Source organism: Dipteris shenzhenensis, chromosome 21 (genome assembly GCF_047967505.1).
Source record: "Dipteris shenzhenensis isolate YYH24624 ecotype China chromosome 21, Dip_SZ_1.0, whole genome shotgun sequence".
NCBI lineage: Eukaryota > Viridiplantae > Streptophyta > Polypodiopsida > Gleicheniales > Dipteridaceae > Dipteris > Dipteris shenzhenensis.
In genome coordinates, this window is record NC_141616.1 from 12203341 (window position 1) to 12231030 (window position 27690).

The 27690-nt window shown below is 47.3% G+C and overlaps 1 protein-coding gene across 5 annotated transcripts in view; it reads left to right on the top strand.

The window, feature by feature from the left end:
• The window catches only part of LOC147888497 (phosphatidylinositol-3-phosphatase SAC1-like), a 196098-nt gene that overhangs the window by 17917 nt on the left and 150491 nt on the right, over window positions 1-27690 (top strand). For 4 of the 5 annotated variants that reach the window (XM_087392609.1, XM_087392610.1, XM_087392607.1 and 1 more), the window contains one exon: window positions 7393-7615. In XM_087392609.1, coding sequence (XP_087248735.1) covers window positions 7393-7615 — 223 coding nt within the window. The remainder of the gene's footprint in view (window positions 1-7392; window positions 7616-27690) is intronic. The other variant, XM_087392608.1, reaches the window with a different exon arrangement.

Sequence of the window (27690 nt, forward strand, 5' to 3'; positions counted from 1 at the left end):
AAAAATATCCTTCCCTAATGATTTATTCTTACCTCCCACTAATCTTACCAATGCGGCAAATTGGCCACAAATTCATTTTTTGGTGCATTAAATTTTACTACATGGTGCACAAAGACATGATAATCGTCTAAAGTACGCCTTGCCATTTGATTTGATATGTAACATGATCCCGTTTGGACTTGTAAATCAAAAGATACAGGGATGTGAAAATGTCCTCTTTTGGGCCAAAACAGGGAGCGCGTTAACGTTTGGACTTGTAAATCAAAAGATACAGGGATGTGAAAATGTCCTCTTTTGGGCCAAAACAGGGAGCGCGTTGAAAATGTCCTCTTTTGGGCCAAAACAGGGAGCGCGTTACGCGCTCCCTGTTTTGGCCCAAAAGAGGACATTTTCAACGCGCTCCCTGTTTTGGCCCACGCGCTCCCTGTTTTGGCCCAAAAGAGGACATTTTCAACGCGCTCCCTGTTTTGGCCCAAAAGAGGACATTTTCACATCCCTATATTTTGGCAAGATGTCAACATTTGATTGTTTTGGCCCAAAAGATGAGTTTTTAACATCCCTGCATCTTTTGATTATCAAATATAAATGGCATAATGTTACATATCAAATCAAATGACAAGGCATGATTTAGATGAATATCATGCCTTTTTGCACCATCTAAAAAACTTGTGTGCATCAGAATATAAATTTTGTGACACATAACCACCTTTTTGAATACTTTGTACTTCAAGCAATTATTTTATAAAAAACTTAGATTCTTTCTTTGCTTGCTTGATTTTCCAACCACTTCAACTAATTGCCGCTCGCTTTTTTGGGCTCGCTCGCTCTATTGACTGCCTCGATTTGGGAAGATTGCACTCTCAAGGTGGTCAACTAAATCCGAGGAAGGTTTCTTGGCTCAAAAGAGGATCAAATTGCTAGGGGACGTGGTTTCAAAAAATGGCATAGAACAACTTATGATCTTTTGCTCAATCACTAAACAATGTTAATTTGTCTAAACAAATGATGAAGTGGATCATTGAGTTTTACTGACATACTCATCTATCCTGAAGGTCCAATCCATGTAAGGCAAATCAAATCCCAACAGGAAGATAAGGAGGAGAACAAGGACTTAGAGGGAGCTTTTGTTATGTTTCTTGATGGCTCTTTTCGCAAGGCTCACAACAAGTCTTCTGGAGGAATCATATTGTAACTCTGAGGGGAAGAGAGTTACACAATGGTGTGTGTCGTTGAATGCAAATAGTCACAATGAGGTGAGTACAAGACTCTTGAAAAGGGTTGGCTTTTGTCTTGGATACGCGAATCAAAAAAAAGAAGTGGTGGGTGATGCTTTACTTGTGATGAGGCAAGTTTTGGGCATTTAAGAAGGTAGCTTGAATCAGCTATTGCAAAAAAATGAAGAGATTGCTAAGCAAGTCTGAATCTTCGACTATAAAGCATATAGGGCAAGCAAAGAATGAAGAGGCTCAGATCCCCACGTGATGAAGAAACGAGAGGGGAAAAAGTGCTAAGAATCTTGGCAGCCCCAATCCAAATGGCTCTCGCATGTCTACAATCCCATAAGCAATGATGAACCAACTCATCTGCAGACGAGCACCTCAGACAAGTGGAATCTGCCCCAAATCTGGACCTCCACCTGTTCACTACAATCCCTCCATGTATAGAAAGGCAAAAAAATAAAGTAATCTTTCTATTTCTTCGGGATTTTCAGAGCCTTCTCCAAAAGCATCTCTGCAAGTCAGCTGAAACCTGATAGCCCTCCCAAGAAGGAGCTCTGGAAGGTCTACAACCTCTACAACTGATCTGGAACCTTCTGGCATTACTGACCAACCATGTAACCAAAGAAAGGAAGACTCCTCTCTTGGTTCTCTGCAACAATCCATTCCCACTCTCTAGGGTCCCACTGAAGATACTTTATGGGGACTCCCCCAAAGAGCCACAACCTCCATGAACTCGAAATATAAAGATGGGGGCTCAGTTCTATATGCCAAGCAGAGTCCTTGCTCTGTTCCACATAGCCTATGATTCTGACAGGCTGAAATGGCATGCCCAAAAGAATATCATCTTGGCAGCCATGAGAGGGAAAGAGGGGGCCTGAGCTAAATATCCACCTGGCACTATCTAACCAATCTCCATCTGTGGAAGGAGAACAAGACTGTATGCATCGAATGAAGTCATCCTTCCAAGGTTCTTTACCCTAGGAAGGATCAGGGTCTCCCAAGCCATCCTAGCTCTTTTTGTTTGCCAAACCATCTAGACCATAATTCCTAATTGGCCTTTTGAGCTGAGTGATGTAGTCCCTAGAGTGGCACCAGCAGAGCAAGAAAATATGAACCAAGTTGTGGCCAACCAACAGCTTAGCTGAACTCCAAGAAAGGAGTTTCCACCCGATACTCTCCAACATAGGGGCAAACTGCTGTGAGGGAGAGATGCCCACAACGACCTAATAGCCTAAATATCTGATATAATGTATCTCTGAATCCAATTGAATCCAAAATCAGTCTCCCAATTTGGAGTGTCCTTATCACAAATCCAAAAGCCATTGGATTTATTCCAGCACACGATGGCAAACAGAATAAATCCAATGATGAGGTAAGATTAAGTGGAGTGGCATCCAAAAGAAAAGAAGTATCATCAGCCAACTCATATCCAAAATCTCCATCTTAGGGGGAGTCTCATCCCAACAACATCTACCTGAGCCTACAAAAGAGGGTATCCCTGTTGGACTGATCTTGAAATCTAGATCCCCCACCCCCCCCGCTCTCTCTCTCTCTCAAGGCCCGTCTCCCGTCTGAGAATACAGCTCTCTGGTGCTAGCGGTAGTGTGATTAGAATCAGTAATACCAGAGAGGGTTGTTGCCACATAAGGAGTCGCTACTCCACCCTGCAAGTGAGATACCGAAATCTGTAAAACATCCTGTGTAAGTCCCTCCTCTGGAGTCTGTGTATAAGGCATCTAAAATTCTGAAACTAGCATATCGGCGTCTCAAATGAGGGTCAAAAATAGCCATGACTACAAGAAAACGATCTGAGGTAGAGACACCCAGTGCAATGCATATCGAATCTCCTCAAATGGATATCTCCTTCTTTCCCCCCCTTTTTATGTGAAGGCAATTCCACCATTTTGAAATCACCTCTAATAATTCTAAATGTTCCCAACCTACAAGAGTTGCAGGCATTTAAAGGCTAGCATGAGAGAGCCAGAAAAGTTATGTATTGGCTGTCTATCAGTATTTCAAATTCTATGATTGTGCATATTCAGGATGCAAGCACGCCGAAGGACACTCCAGTTTGGGGGCTTGACATAGAATTCACTTGGGTTCAGAGGGGTGTGCCAATCAGGTATTTGGGCTGCCAGGTCGGCTTGGATATTTCTTTAACCTTGCAGTTTGCTCCCGTGTTGGAGAGCATCAGGAGGAAGCTCCTTTTTTGGAGATCAGCCAAGCTGGATCTGGCCTCTAGAGTTGTGATGGTCAACCAGGTCCTCTTGGCCACAGCTTGGTTTATTTATTCATGCTGGTGCCGTTCTAGGAACTGCATCACTCAGCTCAGGAGACCGATCATAAATTTTCTTTGGAGTGGGCTTGATGGCAAAGCAGACGCGTTAGCCAAGGTGGGAGACCCTCATCCTCCCTACACAGGAAGGGGGTCTCAATATTATTGATCCAGATTTACAGTGCAGAGCTTTACTTTGCAAGATGGCCGTGGAAGGTATTTTTTATTAGCAGCATACAGACGTGCATACCTTCTTTAGGAGGAGACTGGATGAGTAGTATTAGGTGGATTTTCACCGTAGCACACCTCACTCTACATGCAATGGTCCAGGTGGGAGAGGGGACCCGCCTCATCATTGGGGTCATGGAAAGCTTTCCGCAGGCTTCCAGAGGAGACCAAATCTCAATTGACAGGACATCTCAGAGGGAGTGCAGGGAGGATCTTGCAGATTGAGGCAGCCCTTCCAGCGAATTGGATAGACACAGATGATATGCCACTCACTTGCTCCACTTGGGCAAGTACTTTTACGAGAGGCGGTGTTCCTCTTCAGGTTTTGGCCTTTCGAGATGCACATGAGGATGCTTTGGTTGTTAGTGTGCATGGTGGTGGCAAAATGATGGTGGCAGATTGCTCAGGTCCACAGAGGACATCTTGCTTGAGTCTGCTTTTCAGCCTATCAGGGTTGTAGGTCTTCTGGTGCAGGGATCAGATTTAGAGTGGTTCCTCGATCCAGACCCCCAACTTCACTCCACCGGATCTTGGAGGCTTTGGCTCTACGGGGGAGTTCCCATTAGGTATTTGCAGTGGGATCCTGGAGAGTGGGAGTGGATTGACGCATGGCATTGAGAAAAGAGCATCCCCTTCTTTACTACACGGTCAGTAATGCCAGGAGATTCCAGCTCAGTAGTAGAGGTTGGAGACCTTCCAGAGTTCCTCATTGGGAGACATTTGATATCACTGCGGATTTGCAGAGGTGCTTCTGGAAGAGACTCTGGAAATCCCACAAGAATAGAAAGATCACTCTTTTCTTTTGGCTTTCTATCCATGGTGGGATTGCAGTGAACCTTTGGAGATCCAGGTTCGGAGCCGACCCTACTTGCCCTCGTTGCCTCTCTGCTTTGGAGACTATTCAGCATTGCTTATGGGATTGCAGACAGGCGAGGATGATTTGGATAGGGGTAGCTAGGATTTTAGTCACTTTGCCCACTCCCCATTCTTTATGACATGGGGCTCAGTGGCTTGGCTTTCTCTTACAGGGTCTCAGGTATTCTATGAGAGACTTGACTTCTCTCGGGCCATTTCGATTCGGCATCATCAGGTTGAGTCATGTTATTTGGATGTGATATCACACACCTTCCTTTTGCAGCTGTACATGCCTCTGTGGATAGCTCTTGGGAGATTCTAGGAAGCATAGCAGCCTGGCATATCTGGAGAGCCAGATGCACAGAGGCATTGGAGGGAACGCAGGTTCATCCCTCACACACATTGGCTAGTATCTGGACAGACATCTGGACAGACACCATACATACCTTGATGGCCGTATGGACGAGTATGCAGGGAGACTCCTGTGCAGCCTCAGCTAGGAGGGCTTCTTTTTTCAGGGAATGGAAGGATTCTCCTTTCTTGTCTGAGAGACTCCTACAGGGTTGACGTGGCACTTTCAGCCTCAGACGTGGTTGTTTTTCACCTCATTCTGAGGGGGTTTATCTATCCTCAGGATTTCATGATGTATTCCGCTTTGAGCTTGCTCTCGCGGGTTTTTCCTCTTACTTAATAGAATTTCTTGGAAAAAAAAAAAAGAAGCATTCATCCATGGGGGAAGAATTCACAAACCTTCGGACACAGTTGGCCCATTCCACCTTGCAAGGGCAAAAGGATCATTACTACCGGCGATACCACCGGTATAACATCAAGTATGAAAATCCAAGAAACGTGATGGACACGATTGAGGATGAGGAGGAAACACACCATCCAGAGCTACATATGACTAGGGCAGAGCAGATGGCTAAGGAAAACGTAAAGTCTTTGCTAAGGATCGTACCTACCAATGGGAAGAAAGGGGGAGATTCTTAGCGTAGAAGGGACCCTCCAAGGCGGGGGATGAGAATGAAGGCGAAGGTGGAGAGGGGATTAGAGATTCGGCATTGAGCATTCAGCGTTCCGCATTGGAGCGGGAGAAAGGAGAGTGTGAGGAGAGATAGAGGCTGGAGCTACGAGCTCGCCAAGGAGAGAGTATGGAGAGACTTGTGTGTACCCCTCTGTCTACTATGGTGATAGACCTGTGTGTTCTTGTGACTTGCGACTTGTGACCTGTAGATGCTGGTCCAATGTTATGTACTTTGGCCATCTTGGTCACTTTCTCATTTTTCCTCTCTCTTTTTGATATGGGGATTGTTCACTAGTGTATGACGAGGTTTTCTTATTGTGCTTATGTTGTGGAGTTCTCATGTGATTGTCATTTAGCATAGTGCACTCGTACGTTGTTGTTCAATGCAGTACAGCATACGACACTCGCACATTACTGCACAGTGCACTCTGTGCGATCCATTGCATTAGAGCATTGCAACACTCATGCTTCTCACGCTAGCGGCCTTTGGCCTCCGGTAACACCTCCGGAAGGATAGGAACCCCTCCCCTCAGACATGATCATTGATATATTAGGGTCTGAAACAACGACCCTAACTCTAGGAACCCCATCTGCATCTTCCGTGCTCTGCTGCGGAAGGAGGCACATGACTCAAAATGGAGCCACAATCGTGAAGCAAAATTACTTGGAATGGACAGCAAATGACTTGAAATGGAGCCACAATCACCAAGCAAAAGTACATCAAACCTGTACGAAATGAGCTGCCAGTTTCTTGGCTCGTGTACATGAAAAGGGGGAGAAATGTGATTTAAAGCAGCAGGTCTTGGAGCAGATATGAGATAAAAATAAGACCGTTTTTTGAAGCTGAATCTGCAGCTGTTCTAGACGAAAGTACTGCTGGACAGTACGAACTGTTGGAGCAGCAGGATGGCGGGATTTGGAGCAGCTTTTGTACCTTCCTTTGCTTGTGAATTAGCTTGACTTTAGAGCATCTTGCAGGCGCTGAGGAAGCTGAGGAATGGAGCCGTCCAAGCTGAGGAATGGAGCTGTCCCTAACTTCGAATCTTGAGCAGAATGAGGTGGAAGCACAGCAGGGTACCCATTTTTGAAGAGGCTGAAAGTCGTGATTTTGTGGGCTGCTATCTTGCAGCGAACCTAGACCGGAAGAGGCGGGTTGCAGGGCTGACGAGGAGAAGAAAGAGCCAAAGGGCTAAAGCCTAGAGGGGAAGGGCTAGAAGGAGGGGGTGGAACTAGAGGGGAGAGCTGCTCAAAATTGTAAACCACCATTTGCAAACTTTCAATAGAGCTCTCTTGCATCCACTGTTTGCACATCAGTTCTTAGGTTCTCACATGGAAGTGATCAGTCCCATTCCATTTGAGTGGCTATTTTAAATACTCTTGCAAAAGGGTCCCAAAGGTTTTAACTTTGCAAAATATGGCTCATTTGACTCTACACACTAGCCAAATGCAATAGCCAATGTGGTGAAATTTTGATACCCCTTGCTGATTTCTAATCATGTAACACACGTAGATAAAATAGAAGATCTAGAGAAGTCAGTTATTGCCTTTCTTTTTCTTTCAAACCTAGGAAAAACAAAGCAGATTAAATTTGTGGAATTTTTTGTAAGCTCATACTTTTCATGTGTTGTTAGGATAAACGTGCTTTTAAGCTTAGCACACTTTGTATGTTTCTTTTATGGAATCTTATTTTCATGGAAATTCAAATAACTTTGCTGTTTTATCTATTGAAGAGAATAAGATTCATGAACTTTGCAAAGCTACAGGTTTGATACGAAAGCATATGTGTACAGGTATAAAAAGTTATTTAATTCAATCAACCTCACAAGGGACTTTTTCTTTAGTTACACTTACAGAATCATGTGGAATTTACAAAAAAACGTACTCATGGGTAAAGGAGAGAAGGTGCCTTATGATGACATGTTTGTTTGGAATTCATTTCTTACTTATGGGTATTATCAACAAGTAAGAAGTTTGCAATGGACAGTCGCATTAGTATATGGGTACTTCAAACAGGTAGCTAAAAAACTTTTACCACTCCATGTCAGCACAGTTTTCTTATCTTTAGTTTCAATTCGATCATCAATTAAGTTTTTTACTTGGAGTGAGAATCCTTGCAAGTGGGTTTTTTTTTTTAATGCTACTTTTGTCACGTCTGACTTTCATCTCAAAGGGCCAGAACGTAAGCATGTTTTTTAAATATCATCACATCTGAACATCCATTATGGGTGGTTGCCCCTACTCAAGTGTGCCAATGTCACAGGCAGTAATATCATAGCATGCAGTCCATTTTGGGCTTTGTTGGGCAGAAACGTATTAGCATTTCATTGAGTTCTTAGTTCATTATGATAAGATTTCAATAAATGTTTTCATGTCATGTCTGACCTTCTCTTGGACTTATTACATGTTATTGTCAGGAAATATATATTGTCTAAAGACTGTTCTCGTTAGAGTCTGTGAAATAGTGAGACATCAACCTGGTGATCTATATGTAAATCCTTAAATGCTAAAGAGTATTAGTTCTAGTTCCAATGATTAGAGGTCTAAAGGCAGCATTTATGCAGATGTATGTACATGCTATGCATCACAGATTGATTGTTTGGACGACTATCATAATGTTTGGCAACTGCATTCTTCTTTCACTTAATGCCAAGTTGGGACAAGTTCCAGATTTTTAGACTTAAATATGCTTACATAGCAAGAGTGTAGTTTTCTTGTGGTAATGTACTTGAGAGTGTAGTCTTAAAGGAACACACACCCATAGAAATGCAGTGCAAGTGCTATTAATGCAAAATGCTCCTTGCTGTAGGAGTGAAGAGTGAGGTGCTAAGAAGTTAGTGATGTGTGAGTCTATAGCAGGGTTGAGATGGCATTTTCAACCTCAACCACGGTTGTTTTCTGTGAGGCCTTATTTTCATGCACAGCATGTTGCATTTTCGCTTCAAGCTTGCTCTTGTGGGTTTTGTTGATACTTAACAGAAGTCTTTTTCATGAAAAAAAAAACCTGTTCAGCCCGATAGATCTATTGCAGCTAACTCACAAGCTAGACAAAGTAGCATGGGGACTATGGAGCTTGATGGAGCATTTGACATGACTAATACACTTAATTCTCACAATCCAAAGGAACTATAGTACTACAATGAGGCGCCATCCCTTTTCATGGACTTGATTTGTGATGTGACTAGGCAGGAGCTTTTCCCTCCACTCACGAGATGGGCTCCTTAAAAATGTAGGCTACTTAATATAAGGAGGATCCAAGCGTTCATAACTACTCAAATTTCCAAACTTCTAATGCCCCACACTTCCTAGAGGCTATTAATTTGAAAATGGCTTGTCATTTTGTATAAAACAATCAAATAGAGTTTAGTAAAGCTACCATAGAAACTAATTACTATCTACAAACACCCCAACCCATCTCAGTCATTGTCTCGATCATTTGCATACCAACGTGCACAATCTTTTAAAAATATATACACCTAAGTGGAACCACCAGAATGGCAAGATAATAATTTAGGATTGATATGAGGATATTTAGGTTAGTTGGAATGGATGGAGTAAATTAAATTCAAAAGAAATACATCAGAAAGAGCAATGTGGAGAGTTGTATGAGTAGTTGGTGGAGGGGATCCAAATATCTGGCCTACCAATGCTATATTCAATAATCATGTGTGCATCAAATGCTAGCAATAACAGGAAGGCTCGCAGCTCATGAAATCCACAATTAAGCATATCCGTAATATGATGAATGATGATCCGGGTGGGGGTTAGACTAGGGTAGGCATGTGCTCTTGTCAAATCGCAGATTGGAATATATGGAAGCTAGAATACGTCCAAAAATAAATATAAAGAGGTGTCCATTTTGAAGAAGATAAGTGGGTGCACTTTGATGATGCATGTGTGCTTTGAAGATGCAAAAGAAATAGTGACACACCTACCTTGTTAGGAGTCTCTAGAACCAAGGAGCTTGGTTACTCAAAGTAGGATTTGCAGAAGTAATTACTGGGTATTATCCTCTGGTGAAGGCTCTCAAAGGGGTCACACCGTTTCAGAGCTGAAAAATGTTACGTTAGCCATGATTGTGGGAACATGTAGCTTGGTTATGGTTAGTTAAGAAACCAAGAGGGCTTTACAATGCAGCGGTGGACACAAGAGTTAGTGCCTAGGAACAAGTAGGCCTAGTATTAGAGAGGAATGCCAAGGGATTAAAAGATTAAGGTCCTTTGGGGGACAATTTGCATTTTAGGAGGTCCATATGGCATGCGTTGGGCATGGGGGAGGATTTTGGATAAAAATTCCATTATCATCAGGAGGGCATGAGAAAGGGATCTCAATTGGAAAAGAAACCTAAGACAGAAGCTCATGAGGGAATCTGAGGTTTGGTGGATTCGATGTGCAATAGAAGCCGTGTAGCTTGGTTATGGTGAGGTGGAAAACCAGATGGCTTGTGACTGCTTGCAGAAATCGAAGGTTAAGACCTAGGGGATCCCTATGTCTAGGCATTAAGTGAAGGGTGCATTAATAGGCCCAAGAGAGACCTAAAAATGAAGGACACATGGCTCCATGTGTAAGCATTGGGATTGGAGGGAGGTTTCTAGAGAAAGAAAGAAAGAAAGAAAGAAATTCTATTAAAAGTATTCCATCAACCCCCATGACAAATACATAAGAAAACCCATAATCATGATCATAACGGCATTGATACGTAGGGAGAAAACTCTCTGAGCTCATGGAGAGGATGGAAGTTGACAGGGTGTTCAACCCAAAGAGGGAGTCATTGATGTGCAAGGCTGCTATGGTGGCATTAAACTTGTGATGGAGCGCTAGCGGCTGTCAACATGTGTGGTCCACCATGGTCTCCTAGCTATGGTCCTGTGATGAACAAGTGTCATTGTCATTCGTGTGAGTCGTGTCTCCGGTCTATTAAGCATGGAGGGAAGGTCCCCTAATATGATCTACGCCTTAGTCCGTTAGCGAGTCTGACGTATCTCTGGCTCACGTCCTCACAGTCACCACCGTCTCTGTGAATCGTGCTAATCGGTGTTGTCTGGCAATAAAAACCTCAGTGATCATGCTATGAGTGGGGTATTGATGCAATAAAATCTATGGAGATACTTTCTCATTTGCCAGATGGAATCTCCAACGGGTATAGGAGACCTACTACCTTAAGGCGTTCAGCCTTATTGACCTAGCGTTTTTAACACTTCAATACAAATTCTTCGACGTCCTTATCTATTCTAGGTCAAAATAATTGCCTCTTCAGAAGAGCATACGTCTTCTGAATTACCAGGTGTCCAGTGCTCAGACATCATGACACTTGAAAAGAATTTGGCGCCAAATGTCATTATTATCTGGGACACATACTCTACCCTTGTAGAGCAAGTAGCCATCTTCAATAGTATACTTTTTTCATTTGAGTCCTTTATCACCATACTTTTTTCTTTCAAAAGCCACTGGTCAACCCTTTTGTAAAAGTATTGTCCCATCAACAAAATTATTGGCGTGTGTTTCAACCACGAATGGTTCATTGGGGTCCACTACCTTTAAGACAAGAGCAGATGCTATAGCCACTTTTAATTTCTCAAAGATACTCCTTTGAGGTTCATCCCATATGAAGGTACTTTCGTTCCCCTTAAGCTGGTCCGTCATCGGAACAACAAGCTTAGCATAATTTTGGATGAATCTCCTATAAACTCCAGACAAACCTACGAATGTTTGTAATTCTTGCAGGTTTGTAGGATGTGGTTATTCCAGTATGGCTCTTACCTTTTCAGGATCCATACAAATCCCTTCTCGGGGATATAATATGTAAACAGCCTCCAAACACTCAGAGGGTAGTGAAACCAATCTTTAGACCACTTTTGCACTTAATTGCAGCTCACATAGCATTTATTACAGCCATTATCCATTGCATCACCATTGTTAAACATTCACCCGTTTGATAATAAAAGAAATAACTGAAATTGATGGAGGCTAGTATGTCCCTACTCAGCAAAGCATACACAAGTGCACACGATTGTTGTGGCGCCCCTTTCAATATTTCTTTATATTTCACAGTGAATCTTTAACAAGTTGCATCTGGGAGACCTTCCCTACAACACTGAAACCGCAGTTTGACTCACGAAGCCTTCACAAGGCTTTCTGACATCCAATACCATCACATACATGCACTTAATTCATAGGCATATACCAAAGGCATTCTTGTCTATGAGTGCATTCCAATAGCTGTCCAAATGCATAAACACTCTGCACCCCAGTTGCACTCACTGAGTGGCATCCATAGGCAACCAATAGTGCTCATCAAAGCATCAAGATAGAAAAACCAGCACACCAATCACAGAGTGACCATTGTGACACTGCCAGGGTACTTGTGAGCCAAAGAAAGGGCTGCACACAAGGCCAGGCAAAAGATTGCAATAACCAAAATACCACTCACCAAGCACTAAAAGATTGAACCAAATCTTCAAACATGAAAAGGATGTTGTAGCCAATGTCCATTTGCATTCTCAGCCAGAGAGAAGTGCAAATACATGAAGAGGAAGCATTCACAATGTGTTGAGCAGCCGGAAAGTGCCCCAAAACTGAGAAAAATCATTCGACCAGCAAGAAGGAATGCTCCAAATGCAGCAAAAAGTAGGCACCCAGCAAGAGGAAGGGCTCAGGAGGCTGAGAGAGCGGAGAGATGCCAAAAAGTGCTGCTCAGAAAAGTTGACCAGCAGGAAAAGTCCTCGGAGCACCAAATCTACAAAATGCCTTTCAAGAAAAGGGTATTTGTGCGTAGGGGAGGCAGAGGGGAAGCCATTGGGACAAACAGAGATTTCGGAATCCAAGCGGATGAGGAGCAATGGCAAAGTTCGTCACTCAGCTGTGTGAGGGTTACAAAAGCATGAAGAAATTGCAGTTCTTGGAAGAGAAGCCTCAAAAACACTAAAAATAACCAAACCCATCTAGAAAAGTAAAAAACCACCTCTTGAATGCTCTAGAGTGGCCTAGAGTGGTTTTGGGAGAGGCCAAACCACTTGGCCCTCTAGGGTGGCCACTGAAGTTGCCACATGGTAGGGTGACCCTGCCATGTCATCATTTCCATCAAACCACTCTTTAATTCCTTTGAATGCCTTTGGGCCTAGGGATTAATAACACTTATGTGCTAGGTACCATGCCACATTTAAATTCACATTATTAAGCCCACACTTGGACTTTTAAAGCCAAATTTGTCACAATCTCGCAGCACATTGAAGTACTTAGAATTTCACGTCCCCATGACATACCCCCTTTTGAAGTAGCATATTGCAGTTTGCTGCCCTAAAACATAGGAGTGAGCATGAAATATATAATCAAAAAGTATACAAGAGAGCTGCAGCTGTAGTATACCAGTATAGTGAAGATATGGCTAGGAGTGTCTAGAATCCCTCCATATACACTGCTAAGAATCCACATGATCATCAGCGATCAAGGATCCATGTGATCATCAGCGATCAAGATGCATCAGTCATGAAGTCCAAAGGCATAAATACTGTCAGCTCAGTACCGTTGGTAAAACATACAGTGTCACCGAGCGACCAAATGAAATCACTGGGAGCCCGTCTGTACTGAGGGAGCGGAGGTGCTACCTCCCCTCTCGAACACCAAGTAATGCTCTAGACGCTCGCTTTGCTGAACCACATGTAGGAGCTCGGACCACAGTCGGCTCTAACTAAAAAGCCTCAAGGTAAAGCTGCAATATCCCAAGTGAATCTGCCAGTTCACCTTCCTCCATCCATTTTGTATGAATTGGTCGGACATTCCTGAATTTCACCAAGTAGCGACGCATAACTTTGTGCTTGATCTTTTTTTTTTGTGTGCCAGAATCTGCTCTGGAACGAGAATTTCATCCATTTCTTCTACTTCAGGCTATTCCTCATCAGGTAAATCCTCGGGCACATTCCCGTGAAATGGCTTCAACAAGGTCACATGAAAGGCATTATGTATTTTCCAATGCGGAGGTTCAGCCTGTAAGCTACCTCATTGATCTTTTGCAAAACTTGGAAAGGTCCATAGTAGCGCATGCTCAACTTTATGTAAAACCTTTCTTTGCCTTTCTTATTTTTCAGCCTTGCCCTATGAAAACGCAGCAAAACCCAATCACCGTCTTTGAATTCCAAGTGCCTGTGGTGCTTGTTTGCTGCCTTTTCTTGCTTGTCATGGCTCCTTTGCAAGGCATATTTGATCTTCTTATAAGCCTCATTAAGGCTTTCGTCAAAGCGGTAAGCTTTGAAGATCTTTTCTTTTGTATGCAAAATGGGAGGTACCTTCCTAGTACCTTCAACCATCTCAAAAGGTGATTTACCCGTGGATGAATGCACTGTATCATTGTAATATGCATATGGGATGACTCCCAATATGACACGTGGCATCCATAGGACTCACTAGACTATAAAAACCCCCTAGACACCTAGTACACTCATTTTTGACTCACTTTGGCTTCATATTTCAACACCCCCCCATGAAGGCAAGGTGAGAGACTACTGGAATGGAACCAAGAACAGAACCTGACAATGACAGTCATCAAAACTATGCATGCCGGTCTAGAACTAGACATGGTTCCCACACAATCTCAGAGGCAAGTGAGCATAGCTCAGAGGCTAGTGAGCATAACATAGAAAGCTCATCTAGCATGGCTCAGAGGCTCATCATGCATGGATGCATGACCAACTTAGAGGTCTAGGAGACAAATGCACCAACATCCTGGAACTCTCAAGCCAAGCGTGATAAACAAATAGACCTATCAATGCCAATACATGGCTCTCACAGTACATCCCCTTCTTGACTCCAAGGACTAACTAGAAACATGGAGTCACACACCATAAAAGAAATACATCATTTTAGGAGGACAATCCAAGGCAGATGACCTTTATTGACTCTTCAAACATTCATTTTAGAGGGACTACTCAAGGCAGAAACCTTTAACTCAAACATATAAAAATATAAAAGATCTCTTTCAATTTATGCATAGCAAGGGCAGAGAACCCATGAAGCCGAAGTAGCTACCGCATAAGAGTATGCACATCCTGATGCAAAGAGGTATGTCGGTCAAGAACCAGGCAAGAATGCCCTCGAATGATGTGTCCGATGAAGGCCATAGGAGCAGCTACCAAGGGAGATCACGTCATGACTCTCAATGGGCCGATCGGAGAGTCACCGAATGCGCAAAAGAGGCTCAAAAAAATGAGCGACAGTGCTCAAGGGAGCTGCCCAGTTGAAGATGCAAATCGTGGGCAGCTCAAATCAGATTCGTGAGCACCAACAAATCGGTGGCATCCGTGAATCGGAAGCAAAGTAAGGGCAGCTCAGCTCAGTGGCTCATGCGCATTTGGAGAGGCAATGAGTAGCAGAGATGGCGCACCAATCGAAGCAGTCACCGAAGTGTACCGAGATTAGAGAAATGATATTTGACTGTTCGGAAAAACACCGCAATATCGCAATGTCGGTTATGCTAGGTTGGTTAAGTTACAAATTTTTATGTTAGAGTATGTTTTTCTTGATCAAGGTCCAACTAATGTAAAATTTTAAGTTATAGATTGAATTAGTTGACGAGCATATGATTTTTCTCCATGTTAAAAAAAAAATTGTAATCATGCTCATCATTAGATCGCAAGCTATGGATTTTTTTAAAGGAAGATGAGAGTAGGTTAAATAAAAGGCATGAGGACAATGTAAAAAAGGAAGAAAATGAGTGTGGACAATGTAAAATAGAAATAAAAGCAATGCATACGTTAGATATGTTAAATGAAAGAAATAAAATAAATGCATAGGGAAAATATGTTAAATAAAAGAAATACATAGTTTAGATATGTTAAATAAAAGAAATTCATAGGTTAAGTATGTTAAACAAAATATATGCATAGGCTAAATAAAAGAAATATGTTAAATAAAAGAAATGCATAGTTTAGATATGTTAAATAAAAGAAACGCATAGGTTAAGTATGTTAAACAAAATATATGCCAAGGCTGCTCAAGCAAACTATTTCATGTTTTTATGAAACCTTTGATAGATGAATTAGAAAGTTTGTTCATAGACGAGGTGTGAAAAGAGTATTCTCCGCTGTCAGAAGCCTCAAGTCAATGTACTGGAGTGTCGGTACAGTCGAAATGACTTGTGGGTAAGCTCGGGAAGCTCAAATCACTGGCGGAGGTCACGGGAGTCCAAATCTAAGCAAAAAATGCCAAAAAGTAGCCTAAAACTGCTCGGGATCTCCTTCTGACAAGTTGTACGGACTCCTAGCACTATCACGCATCCGCCTGCAGAGGTCCGTACAGCTGTACGGATAAAAAATCGATTTTTTTTTTCTCGAAATGGTGCAGGACAGGGTCATTTATGTTTGGGCAGTGCCAAAAAGTCAAAACATCAAAATCTGACCTCGAAAGGTCAATAAACAGCCACTGGACTGCTCCAAAACAAGTTTTTGGTGACCAACTGACGAGACGAACTGATGCGGGAGTGAGCTGAACTCACAAACGAGGACCAGGAGCAATCACTAGGACACCGGAGTACTTGATGGCGAGGCTAAGGGAAGGGAGGCTCTACCTTAGAGGAGAGGGGAGCTTCCATTTTGCGGGCTTCTCTCATCCTCTAGATAGAGCAAGAAGAAGGGGGAGGTAGGAAGGGAGGCTCTGATACCACATGAAGGAACATGGTGGAAAGAGGGAGAGAGAGAGAGGGTAGGCTAGGGAGAGAGGAAGTGATACTCAAAAGGAGACATAATGAAATGGAAATGAAATGACTAGAGCAATGAACAAAAATGAGAGTACTCACATGTAGACCAAAGAGCTTGTAGCTTGATACTTGATTGATTTGACACTAGACAAGTACAGATCTTATATAAGAGCACACACACACATATGAACACCTATGCATATGGGATAACTCCCAATATGACACGTGGCATCCATAGGACTCACTAGACTATAAAGCACCCCCTAGACACCTAGTACACTCATTTTTTACTCACTTTGGCTTCAAATTCCAACAATTTGAACATGTCTGGAATAGTGGAGTTCTCCTCCTCTGATTGTCCATCAGAGTGAGGGTGGAAGGACGACAAAAATTTCAGCGTAGTGCCCATATTTTCAAACAGCCCTCTCCAAAAGAGGCTAGTCATCCTTGGATCATTGATTATGGATTCAGGCATTCCATGATATTTGAAGACATGCTGTAAAAATAATTTGGCCATTTGATCTGCTGTAATTTTCTTCCTAACTGGGACAAAGTGGGCTTGTTTCCTGAACCCGCAAAGTATTGTCCACAATCCATCATGTCCAGTAGGAGTACGTGGAAGATCAAAGACAAAATCCATAGCTATGCTCTGCCATGGTCTATCTGGAATAGGCGAAGGGTGTAACAACCCCGGTGGCTTCTGCTTGTCAAACTTTACTTTTTGGCAAACCATGCATGTTCTCACATATTCTTCCACATCTTTTCTCAAAGATGGCCAATAAAAGTATAGTTCCACTGCTGCGATTCCCCTATGTCCCGCATAAGGTGGAGCATGACTTTCTAGAATGACTATCTGCCTCATCTGATGAGTTGTCAATACAGAGTCTACCATGCATCAAAATGAAATCCTCTTTTAGTACATAATGATCATGCCTCTGACCATCAATAAGCTGATCATAAATGGTTGAAAAATCAGCATCATCAGCATATTGCTCTTTCATTTCATCCAACACATTGTTGTAGGCAATACTCACTGCTGAAACACTGGGTTTCTTGGAAATTGCATCCAGCTGCGGTATTCTAGAAAGTGCATCAGCCACTACATTTTTATTACTTGGCACATGAACGATTTGAAAATGAAACATTGAGAGAAAGTTTGCCCATCTCATGTGCTTTTCAGATAACTTTCTCTGTGTGAGAAAATATCTAAGTGACTGATGATCTGTCTGTACATAAAAATCAGCTCCAAGAAGATAATGTTTCCATGTGGTCAAAGCATGTATTACTGCTAACATTTCCTTCTCATGTCAAGTTTGAGTCATATAATGGAGTACAAGACAGGTACAAAACCCTCACATTTCTTCAACAATTTGATGCTGCATTTCTTGGCGGTTTGTTTACAGAAGCATCTAAGATCAAGAAGGTTGCCACTTTCTTGAAAGGCAATGCACTCAGGTGGTATACCAACCTAATGCTTCAAGGAGATGCTCCTTCCACTTGGATGGAATTTAAATAAGTATTTTCCTCTACCTGGCTTACTCCAACTTTTGAGGTGGAAGTACTCTCACATTGGCACGACTTGTCATATAAAAACAGCAAGAATCTTTTTTTTTGCCGAAAAAACAGTGCTAATTATATTACTTCGAGAACAAGATACAAAAGGTCAGCTTGTAGCTGACGGGCTGCGTTCACAAATCGGACACAGCCCTAAAAGGTAACAAAATAAATCACTCTCTCACGGCGGGATAAGGCGAGTGTGAATGAACAGCCATTGGGGTGGTGAGTAGCGCCACCGAAGGCCCTGCGAAGTCTGCTCGAAGAAGAGGCCCTGTGTGTCCCAAGCCCGGAGGAAGCGTCTCCGCCTCTCCCGACCGCGGACCGGGAATCTCCTCTCCCTGAATCTGGTCCCACTGGCCTCTGAGGGTATGAATAATCTCGCTCCAAATATCAGTCATGATCTGGGCAGTCGATAAGGAGGTGCCACCGAGGATCTGCGCGCAACGCGAGGTCCAAATGTGCCACCCTGCGATGCTGCTAATAATCTCCCAGACTGGCTGCCTCTCCTGAACTCCTGTATCAGTCTCTGCTAGGTGCTGCGGGATACCCTCGAGCGGCCCCCATGTTCCCTGTGTGATAAGGAAAGTGGGGTCCTGCTGGCATGCCTCGAATAAATGATGTAGACCAGGTGCGGTGCTGCACCAACAGAACGCGCCCCAAGTGATCAAACCTAGCTCCCGGTGCTGCGCGAGTGAGAATCCGGAAAGTCCACCTCCATACTTCCTGGGCGCGAGTGCAGCTCCACAGGCTGTGTTTTGGTGACTCCTCAACCTCATGGCAGATCTGACAGCGTCCGTCCTGGCCTATCTGTCGCAACCAGCTCCCCACCGGAAGACCTTTGTGGGCAAGAAGCCACAGGAAGTAGGAGATCTTCCGCGGCCGCCAGCTCTCCCACAAGGCCTTCCAGAAGGCCTGCAAAAAGAATCTGGAAATACCCTGTGCATACCAGCTGGGCCGCTGGGTGGGGGGGCGGCTCTGCATCCTCCCAAGAACTCGCCTGCCCAAAGTCGTGCTGTAGGCAAAGAAGGAGGTCGGCCCCTGTCCTGTCACAATCTCTGGCCAACTCCACTCTCCTGGTTCCCAATCAAGCTCTGACAAGGCCCGCCCCTCCCAGAGCCAGAGTCGCCAAAGCTGCATCTGATCCTGCTCAATGCTAGGATCGGTACGCCAGACCTTCCCCAAAAGGCCTACGACCCGAACCCTCTGCCATGGGAGTAGGGGGTTGATGAGCACATCCTCTCTCCTGAGTCGTCCATCCCCCATAACCGCGAAGAAGGAAATAGAGGAGTCGTCCATACGTCCTGCGACCACCAGTGGGATGCCACGGGGGGTGAACTGTCCCAGCCAACGGTCGTCACCAGGCATGAGGATCTGAGGCTCAGGTGGAACCAACCAATCAGCTGGGATCGCACCGTCGATCTCCGTGCATCTCGCCTGGGCTCCACGTGCACCTCCAGCTGCGTCTGCGAGATCAGCCGTCTCCAAATGTCTGTACGTGTCCCTCCAAACTCGAAGGGACCGGGCTGGCCCCTTCATCCAGCCATCCCACCTGATATGTGATCTCTCCCCCAACTGAAGGCCCTCGGCATCTCTGACCTGATCATTTCAGATAAGCGGCTGGCGATCGATCTCCTCCTGACAGCGGGGAGGGGACTGAATGAGACTGAGGCGGAGCCGCCTCCAAACCATGAGGAGGCTACGAACGAGTGGGGAACGGGGCTGAGTGAGCGGGGCGGAAGTGAAGATCCACCTGAGGGACGGGAGCCACTCTCCACCTCGGCGCGGGACACAAGAACCGACCCCCTGCTGAAGTAGCATCTTCCACGTCTGCCTCCCCGGGGTCAAACCGCGGATGACTAACTTGCCTAACAAGGCCTGACTCTGAAGCTCTGGATCGATGACCCCCAGGCCTCCCTCAGCCTGCGGAAGAATGACTGTCTGCCAAGCCACCATGGCTCTGGTATCTCTGAGGCCATCCTCCCCGGACCAAAGGAAGTTCCGAACCAGCCTCCTAAGCTGTGCCACGCTGGATCTCGAGAAACACCAACAGGAAGCCACATACCAAGCCGTGGCAAGGAGGACTTGGTTGACTACCAAGGCACGACCTGCAAGGGAAAGCTTAGCAGTGCTCCAGAAAGCCAGCTTCCGTCGGATGGAATCTAGCACCGGGAGAAACTACTGAGCTGGCGTGATGTCCAGGCCGACCTGAAAACCCAGGTATCTAGCTGTCTGTCCCCGTGGGATCCACCTGAAACCCAAAAACCTCCCCCACCGAGAACGCGCCCCGGGGTCTGTGAGAAAACCAACTGATTTGTTCCAGTTGATTTTCGCACCAGCAGCCGAACAGAAGACCTCCAGGGCCATCCTCACCCTCTCCAGCATCAACTCATCGTCCTGGACATACAGGGCTGTGTCATCCGCGTACTCCGAGTCCAAGAGCTCCGTGTCCTCCCGGAGGGGAAGGCAAACACCCCTGATCCCTGTAGACCTCGCCCGAAGGTAGTAAGTCATAGCCTCGGCGAAGAAGAGAAACAGGTAAGGAGCAAGGGGGCAGCCCTGACGCACTGATCTCTCCAAGCTAAAACGCTCACCCATCCTGCCTCCAATGATGACTCTGCTAGAAGCTGTCCTGTACAAAGCTGAAATACCCTGAATCCAACCTGCTGGAAAACCTAGCCGCTCCAGAGTCCCCTCCAGAAAGGACCAGTCCACTCGATCGTAGACCTTCTCAAAGTCGAGAAGTAGGATGGCAAGGTGTGATCCACTGTGCTGAGCCCACTCCGCCGCCTCTGAAAAGGTGAAGACATTATCCAGGATACTGCAATCCTGGACAAAGCCTGTCTGAGTGTCATGAATGAGGTCTGGAAGTAGAGGCCGAACTCTGGCGCTGATCATCTTGGCGAGGATTTTGTAGGCAGTGGTAAGGAGAGTGATCGGGCGCCACTGACGGATCTCCTGTCTATCTCCTCCCTTCGGGATGAGGCAAATCAGTCCCGAGGAGAGGCTCTCTGGCATATAACCGCTGCTGAAAATCCTCTGAAGAGCTGCTAGGAGGGGCTGATGGATCTGGTCCCAGAAGGAGGTGAAGAATGCCCGGGATAGCCCATCCTCACCTGGGCACTTCTGTCCATCGATGGCCATCAAGGCCTCCAGCATCTCATCCGTGGTAAACGGTGCCAACAACGTCGCCTGCATGCTAGGCTGGACCAAGGAAGGAGTGTGCCTCCACACCTCCTCACGGGCACGACGAGTACGAGGAGCAAGCGGCTCCTGCTGGAAAAGGGTCCTGTAGAAGTCGGTGGTCAACCCCAAGACCTCTCCCGGATCCGTAACGATGTGTCCCTCCGCTGTCCTGAGACTCCGAAGCTGATCACCTACAGCTCTCTGGCCATGCGTCCTGAAGAACTCCCTGCACATCCGGTCACCCTTCCGAGCCCAGAAGGAGAGAGAGGCGTGATAGGAAAACTCTGAGCGACGCTGGAGTGTCTCCTCAAGAAAGGCTCTGGCTCGAAGGACCTGGATCCGAAGCTCCTCCGAGCCCGGGGATGCCTGCTGGAGTCGCTGAATGGAGGCGAGGTCCCTCCGAAGAGCTCTCTCTCTACCCCACCACTCCTGTCGAACCTGTAGGGCTGCGAGCTGGCAGATCTGGCTGGACTCCTGCAAAGCCTGCGCCACCGAATCAACCAGATCCGCGCACTCGCCCCAGTCTCTGTCCCAAAGACTGCAAATAGTGCTGCGCACGTCCTCCCTCGAGAAAATGGAGTCGGGAATCCGGCATGAGCGGGGGGGAAGGGCCTGAGCTGCCGAATCTAATGATAAGAGCACAGGCACATGGTCGGAATGTGTCGTCCCTGGAACTATACCGGCCTAACCGCCTCTGCTAATGGCCCAATCACTAACATAAAATCTATCCAGCCTCTCCAGGAGTCTGCCTCCTTCCCTGCGGAAGCCCCACGAGAAGTCCAAGCTCCCGTGCCAACGCCGGAAGGACGGGTCTCGCCAGCAGTCCCTTCCTTCTGTCGCAAAGATAAAAGAGTCCCAAGCGGACTGCTCTGCCTGAGACATACCTGTAAACTCCGGTCCTCTGCCCTGCTGGTCCTCCAAGGTCTCCAGATTGTTGAAGTCACCTCCAACAATCCAGGAATCCATGTCTGGGAGAATCCCTGTAAGTGTCCTCCAGAAGGTGGCTCTACAACGGAGATCTGTGGGAGCATAAATGTTGAGGATTCCAACTCTGGAGCCCTCCAGTTCCAGGCCTACCCAAAGGGCACGACCTGGTATCAACGTGCCATGACCGAAAACTCCCTGGGCTAGCTGCTCTCCCACGGAAGTACAGACACCACCACTCCTCCCCAGTGCGCCGATCGAGGGCTCCCAATAAGTGTGAGAGCGACCAGGGAGAATCTTCCTGCATCTACGGGAGTGAGCCGCCGAAAGCTTGTGCTCCTGGAGCAAAAGTACATCCAAACGACCAATCACTGCTGGCTGAAGTTCCTGTCTCAAAATGAGCTTCCTAGGACCACGGGTGCCAGAAGAGTGAAACCCGTTCACATTCCAGGATACGAGGTGTAGGCTCATGGTGAGGACTGGGGGGCTGCGAACAACTGTCTTCTCGCGGTCGAAGTCGAAGAAGAAGCTGACATTTCGGAGTGGAGGTGCTGGCGCTTATGGGAAGGTTTGGAGGGGGAAGCGGGGTCGTCATGCCCGTCCTTCAACACCTTCAGCAAAGGCGAGAGGCCTTTGGTACCATGAACGAAAGCTTTCTCGAGCCAGCTCGAGATCTCTGAGGTGGACATCCCGTAGAAGGCACGGAGTTTCTGAGGAGTCCAGGCTCTGACATCTTGGGGGAGGGGCCAAGACAGGGGGGGCCTGAGGATCACAATCAGTCTGAAGCGTTTGGCGGCGCAACGCCACCGCAGGCGCACGTCACCCTCGGACCACTGAGTCTCGAGAAGCTGCCCACCGGACGGGCCTATCCAGGAGCAAACCGGAGCATGCGTCTGCTCCCTGAGAGCCTCCCAGACCGAGTCGTCTGTCCAGGTCTCGGTGCCGTCGCTAAGGAACGTGAAAGCAAAGCTAGGGCCATCCCTAGGGGCCAAGGCGGCTATCTTCCCATCCGCCCCTTTGCGGGAGCAGGAAGATACTGATGTCGAGGCAAGCAGGGAAGGTCCCGAGGTCGGCCACATCCAAATAGTCCCAGGGGCCAGATCTGTAAAAGTCGCGGGGGAGCTCTCTCTCCTGAAGCTGAGGCCCGTCAGAGTTTGCCACTGACGGGCTAGCGGACGGAGAAGCCTGCTCCGGTGGTGGTGTAGACTCAGGGTGTCCTGCCAGCGGAGGGGGAGGGGGAGGAGGCTGGGGAATAGGCAGCTCAGACTCCTCAGGGGCGGCTAGCGGAGGAGGAGGAGGAGGGGGAGCGGGGGCTGCCCTCGGCTGAGGAACCGTCGATGCAGCTAGCTCTGCGGGAGAGCTGAAAGAGGGGGGGGGGGGGATGGGGCTGCATCTGGAGCTGGGGCTGAGAAGGAGGGGGAGAAGACTGAGGAGGACGAGGAGGGGGCTGAAGCTGCGGGTCGGGAGATATGGGGTGCAATTGGGGGATGGGCTGGGGCTGAATGGGAAGAGAGGCTGGGGAGAGGAAGAGAGGGGGACCTGAGGCTGTGGAGGGCGGGCTACCGTCGAAGAAGATGCTCTCCCATGTCCCTGGGGCGGCTGTCTGTCGGGTCTCTGAGGTGCAGCTGCAGGCTGGGTAACCTCTGCCTCCTTGCCTTTATCAGAAATCTTCTTGTTCTTTCCTCTTTTCCTTCTAACCTCAGTCCAGCCGCCAGCTATCTCTGGTCCGGGCTCTGGCTGCCTCTGCTCCTCCTGGCGTGGCTGCCTGGAGGGGGGGGGAGGGGGCGGAGAGGGGGGGGGGCGGGGGAGGCCGAGAAGAGCCGGCGAAGCGTGGGCAAACAGCCGCCAGGTGCCCAAAGCCGTGACACCTCAGACACTGTCCTGGCTGTCCGGTGACTACCATGCTCTGGGTGATGCTGCCGGCATCTGTCACGATCTCGATCACTGCCGGGAGAGTCGCAGGATCTGCCACAGCCACACGGACTCAGGGGGCTCCTGCCGTAGTCACCGCATCGGCGAAAGTATCGTGCATAACCCAGCCAAAGTGGGAGCCCAGGTCCCTAACAATCGGCCGCAGCTCAGCAGCAAGACCAGGAAAAACTAGCGTCACTGGATGGCGAGGTATACGGAACCGAGCATCAAAATCTGCTGTGCTGAATCCACGGTACCACGGGACTATCATGATAATCTTTCCATCCACTGACGTGGGGGAGCCAGCAATCAGGTTGCTCGCAGTTTTCGCATTGGAGAGTTTAAGCCAGAAGATGCCCCTTCCCATAAGGGCCACCTCCTCAATATGGCCGTCCTCTAGCATGAGAGTGGAGTGGAGCAGTCCCTGATGGCTGATTTGGAGGGGGAATGTCCAATGACTCTGCCATAGACAGAGGTAAGGGCAAAGTCATTGGCAACCTCCTGAACCCGAGATGATTGTTGCTCTGTCAAGATGACGCGGTAGGCATCTGGAGAGGGAGGGACCGTCTGGGCCTCCGGTTCCGGGCAGGGAGCCGCCATACCGCCAAGACAAACTGCGAGGCTTCCGATGAGGAAGAGGCTGCCACCCAAAAAGGGGGGGTAGAAGCGGGAGGGTGGAGCTTGGGTGTGGCGGGAACGGAGGTCGCGCGGGGTGGAGGAGTGGAGGCGGGGAACAGGTTAGGTGGGGAGGCGGGAGCGGAAGCGGGGGCGGGGGAGAGGCGGAGTGGGGCGAGAGGACGGACGGGGGGCGGGGGGAAGGGTGGGACGGAGGGGCGGGGTGGAGCGAATGGGCGGGGGGGGCGGGGGTGAAGGCGGGAGGGGAAGGCGGGGGTGGAACGGGAGGGCGGAGAGGCGAGAGGGGGCGGGGGCGGAAGGCGAGGGGTGAGGGGGCGGAATGGGAGGCGGGGGGTGAGCAGAACGGTAGAGGGGCGGGGTGGAGCGAAGGGGTAGCGGGGTGGAGCGGAAGGCGTAGCGGGGCGGGGGTGAGCGGAGCGGTAGCGGGGGCGGGGGTGGAGCGTGGCGAGGGGGGGCGGAGTGAGGCGGGGGTGAGGCAGGGAGTGAGGGGTGAGGGCGGGGGGGCTGCGGTGAGGGGGGGGAGAGACGGAGGTGCGAGGGGGGGGTGAGGACGGAGGGCAGGGGTGAGGCGGAGGTGGGGCAGGTGTGGCGAGGGAGGGCGCGGTGGCAGCGGCGGGTAGGGGAGGTGAGGGCGGAGGGGTAGGGGCGGGAGAGGGGGCAAGGAGGGGCTAGGGGGAGGTAGAGGTACGGAGGGGGAGGGGAAGCTCGCAGGAGCTCATCACAGCAAGCGTGTCTATAGTTGCTTTGTGTTGTTGTAAAACAGCAAGAATCTTGAGGATTATACTCAAAGGTTTTGGGATGTGTTGCTACCATTGAGCTCTTACAGGCATGTATCTTTGAAAGAGCAAATAGAGAGATACTGTTGTGGATTACCAAGTGATTTGTATGACTATTGCATCAAAACCAAGGTTGGTTCTTTGACTCAGTTGATTGAGAATGCAAAGACAGCCAATGCTTGGATGCATGGGAAGAATTCGGGTTGGACAGCAAGAAAGAGGACAACAAACAGGATGCCAAGAGTCAAGAAAGGAACGACAGTAAACTAGAAGGTGATAGGTTCGGCAAAAGACCGTTTAAAAGGCTAGGAAAAGCCCAATTCAAAGCTGGTCAAAGGCATGGACAACCTAAACAAACAGCCTCGTTCCAGGTTATCTGAAGAAGAGAGAAAGTCTCTCATTGAGCAAAAGAAATGCTTCATATGCAAGGAAGAGGGACACCGCTCTTATGACTGCCCATCCAAGAAGAGGGACAGATCAGAGGATGACAAGAATGATAACAAGAATGATAACAAACAAGCTGATCGGAAGGGCAAAAGAGCCAAAGTCACTGCAGGTCTTCTTCTAGATGTGATTGGGGGTTTGCCACATGTAGATAATGAGGAAGAAAAGAAAAGGACAGAAATGTGCAGAGCATCTTTGATTGTGGAGCAAAGGCAAATTTCATAACTCCTGATATGGCAGGAAGGCTTGGCATCAAGCTAGAGGAAATGGGGTTATCTAGCATGTGTAACTTGGCCAACCCTAAACTCAACACACCCGTCACTCCTATCATTGGCAAGTTGAGGATGCATATTTAGGGATATCAGGATGCATAGGACTTTTACATTATGCCTTTGACAGAGTGTGATGCTTTGCTTGGGATGCCTTGGATGTATAGGGTGGGGGTAGATGTGCAGATGAGAAACAAAAAGATCTCTTTCACTCATAGAGGCAAAAATTTTGCACTTGATGTAAAGTTGAAAGGGGAATCCATCCCTGTAGTTTCAGCTTCTTGTATTTCCAATGTAATGAAACATCATATTTGATCTTTGTTAAAGAAAGCCAACCAATTGAGGAAGGCTGTACTCTTCTTAATTTGGATAATGAGAGAGCTGATTTTATTCTGTCCGGAGGTCCATGTTGCAATGGGTGGCAAGGAGCAGATCTGGGCCTGGCATTTAATAGGCTGTCTTTATCGCGATAGGAGGCTGAAACTGCTGCTGATCTGGCAGGAAAAAGGTGGCGAACCAAGGAGAGCAGGTTATCAATGGCACAACAGGCTGCAGGTCCTAGTCTCATCGACTATCAGATTGACCACCCAAAAGGCATGGACTATCAGTCTCCTTTCTGTTCCTTAGCACATTTCTAAATATAGTAAATCTAGGATTTCTTACAAGCATATGCTTTGTTTCCTTTCCCTCTTCTTCCTCTTATGCATAAGCATAAGCATATGTCTCCTTCTCTTATGCTTATGCATCAGCATAAGCATAAGCATTAGCATGAGAGAAGGAGACATATGCTCATGCTCATGCTTATGCTTATGCATGAGCATAAGAGAAGGAGACATATGCTCCCTGGCGGACTGATCTGGAAATCTAAAGAGCACCGGGCTATGGGCACCTGGCTATCGGCTGATCTGTAGAGAGAGGATACTCCTTTAATCCATGCATCTAAAAAACCAAAGCGAGATAGTGTACCCTCTAAAAAGTCCCAGTCCACTCTGTCGTAAGCTTTCTCAAAGTCCAAGAGTAGAATGGCCAATCTCTAGCAGCTCTGCATGGCCCATTCTGAGGCCTCCCAAAATGAGAAAATATCATCAAATATACTTTTGCCATGCACAAACCCTGTCTGGCTGTCATGAATCAAATCTGGAAGAAAAACTTGTAGCCGCAGACTGATGGCTTTCGCTGGAATCTTATAAAAAGTGGGCCTGTTTTGACCACCGAGTCGGCTCCCATGAGATAATGTTTCCAAGAGCGATAACCATGTACAACGGCAAGAAACTCCTTATCATAAACCGGGTATCGGGTTTGGATATCAGAATGTTTATGGCTGTCAAAAGCAATAACTGTGCCTTCTTGCATCAAGACTACTCCTGTAGCGATGTCGGAAGCGTCGGTCATGACCTCAAATGGAAGGTTTGGGTCAGCAATAGCCATAACTGGTGTGGTAGTGAGTGCTTGCTTGAGTTGTTGGAAACTATACTCTGTTTCGGGAAGCCACTGAAAAATTGCTGTGCTTTTCAATAATTTGGACATAGGAGCTGCGATTTCGGAAAACTGATAGACCTTTGTATGGTAGAAGTTTGCCAATCCGAGAAAACAGCGGACATCATGAACATTCTTAGGAGTAGGCCAGTTTTGGATTACCTCGACCTTCTTGGGATCCATAGAGATGCCTTGAGCTGAAATAACATGTCCTAAATATTCGAGTTG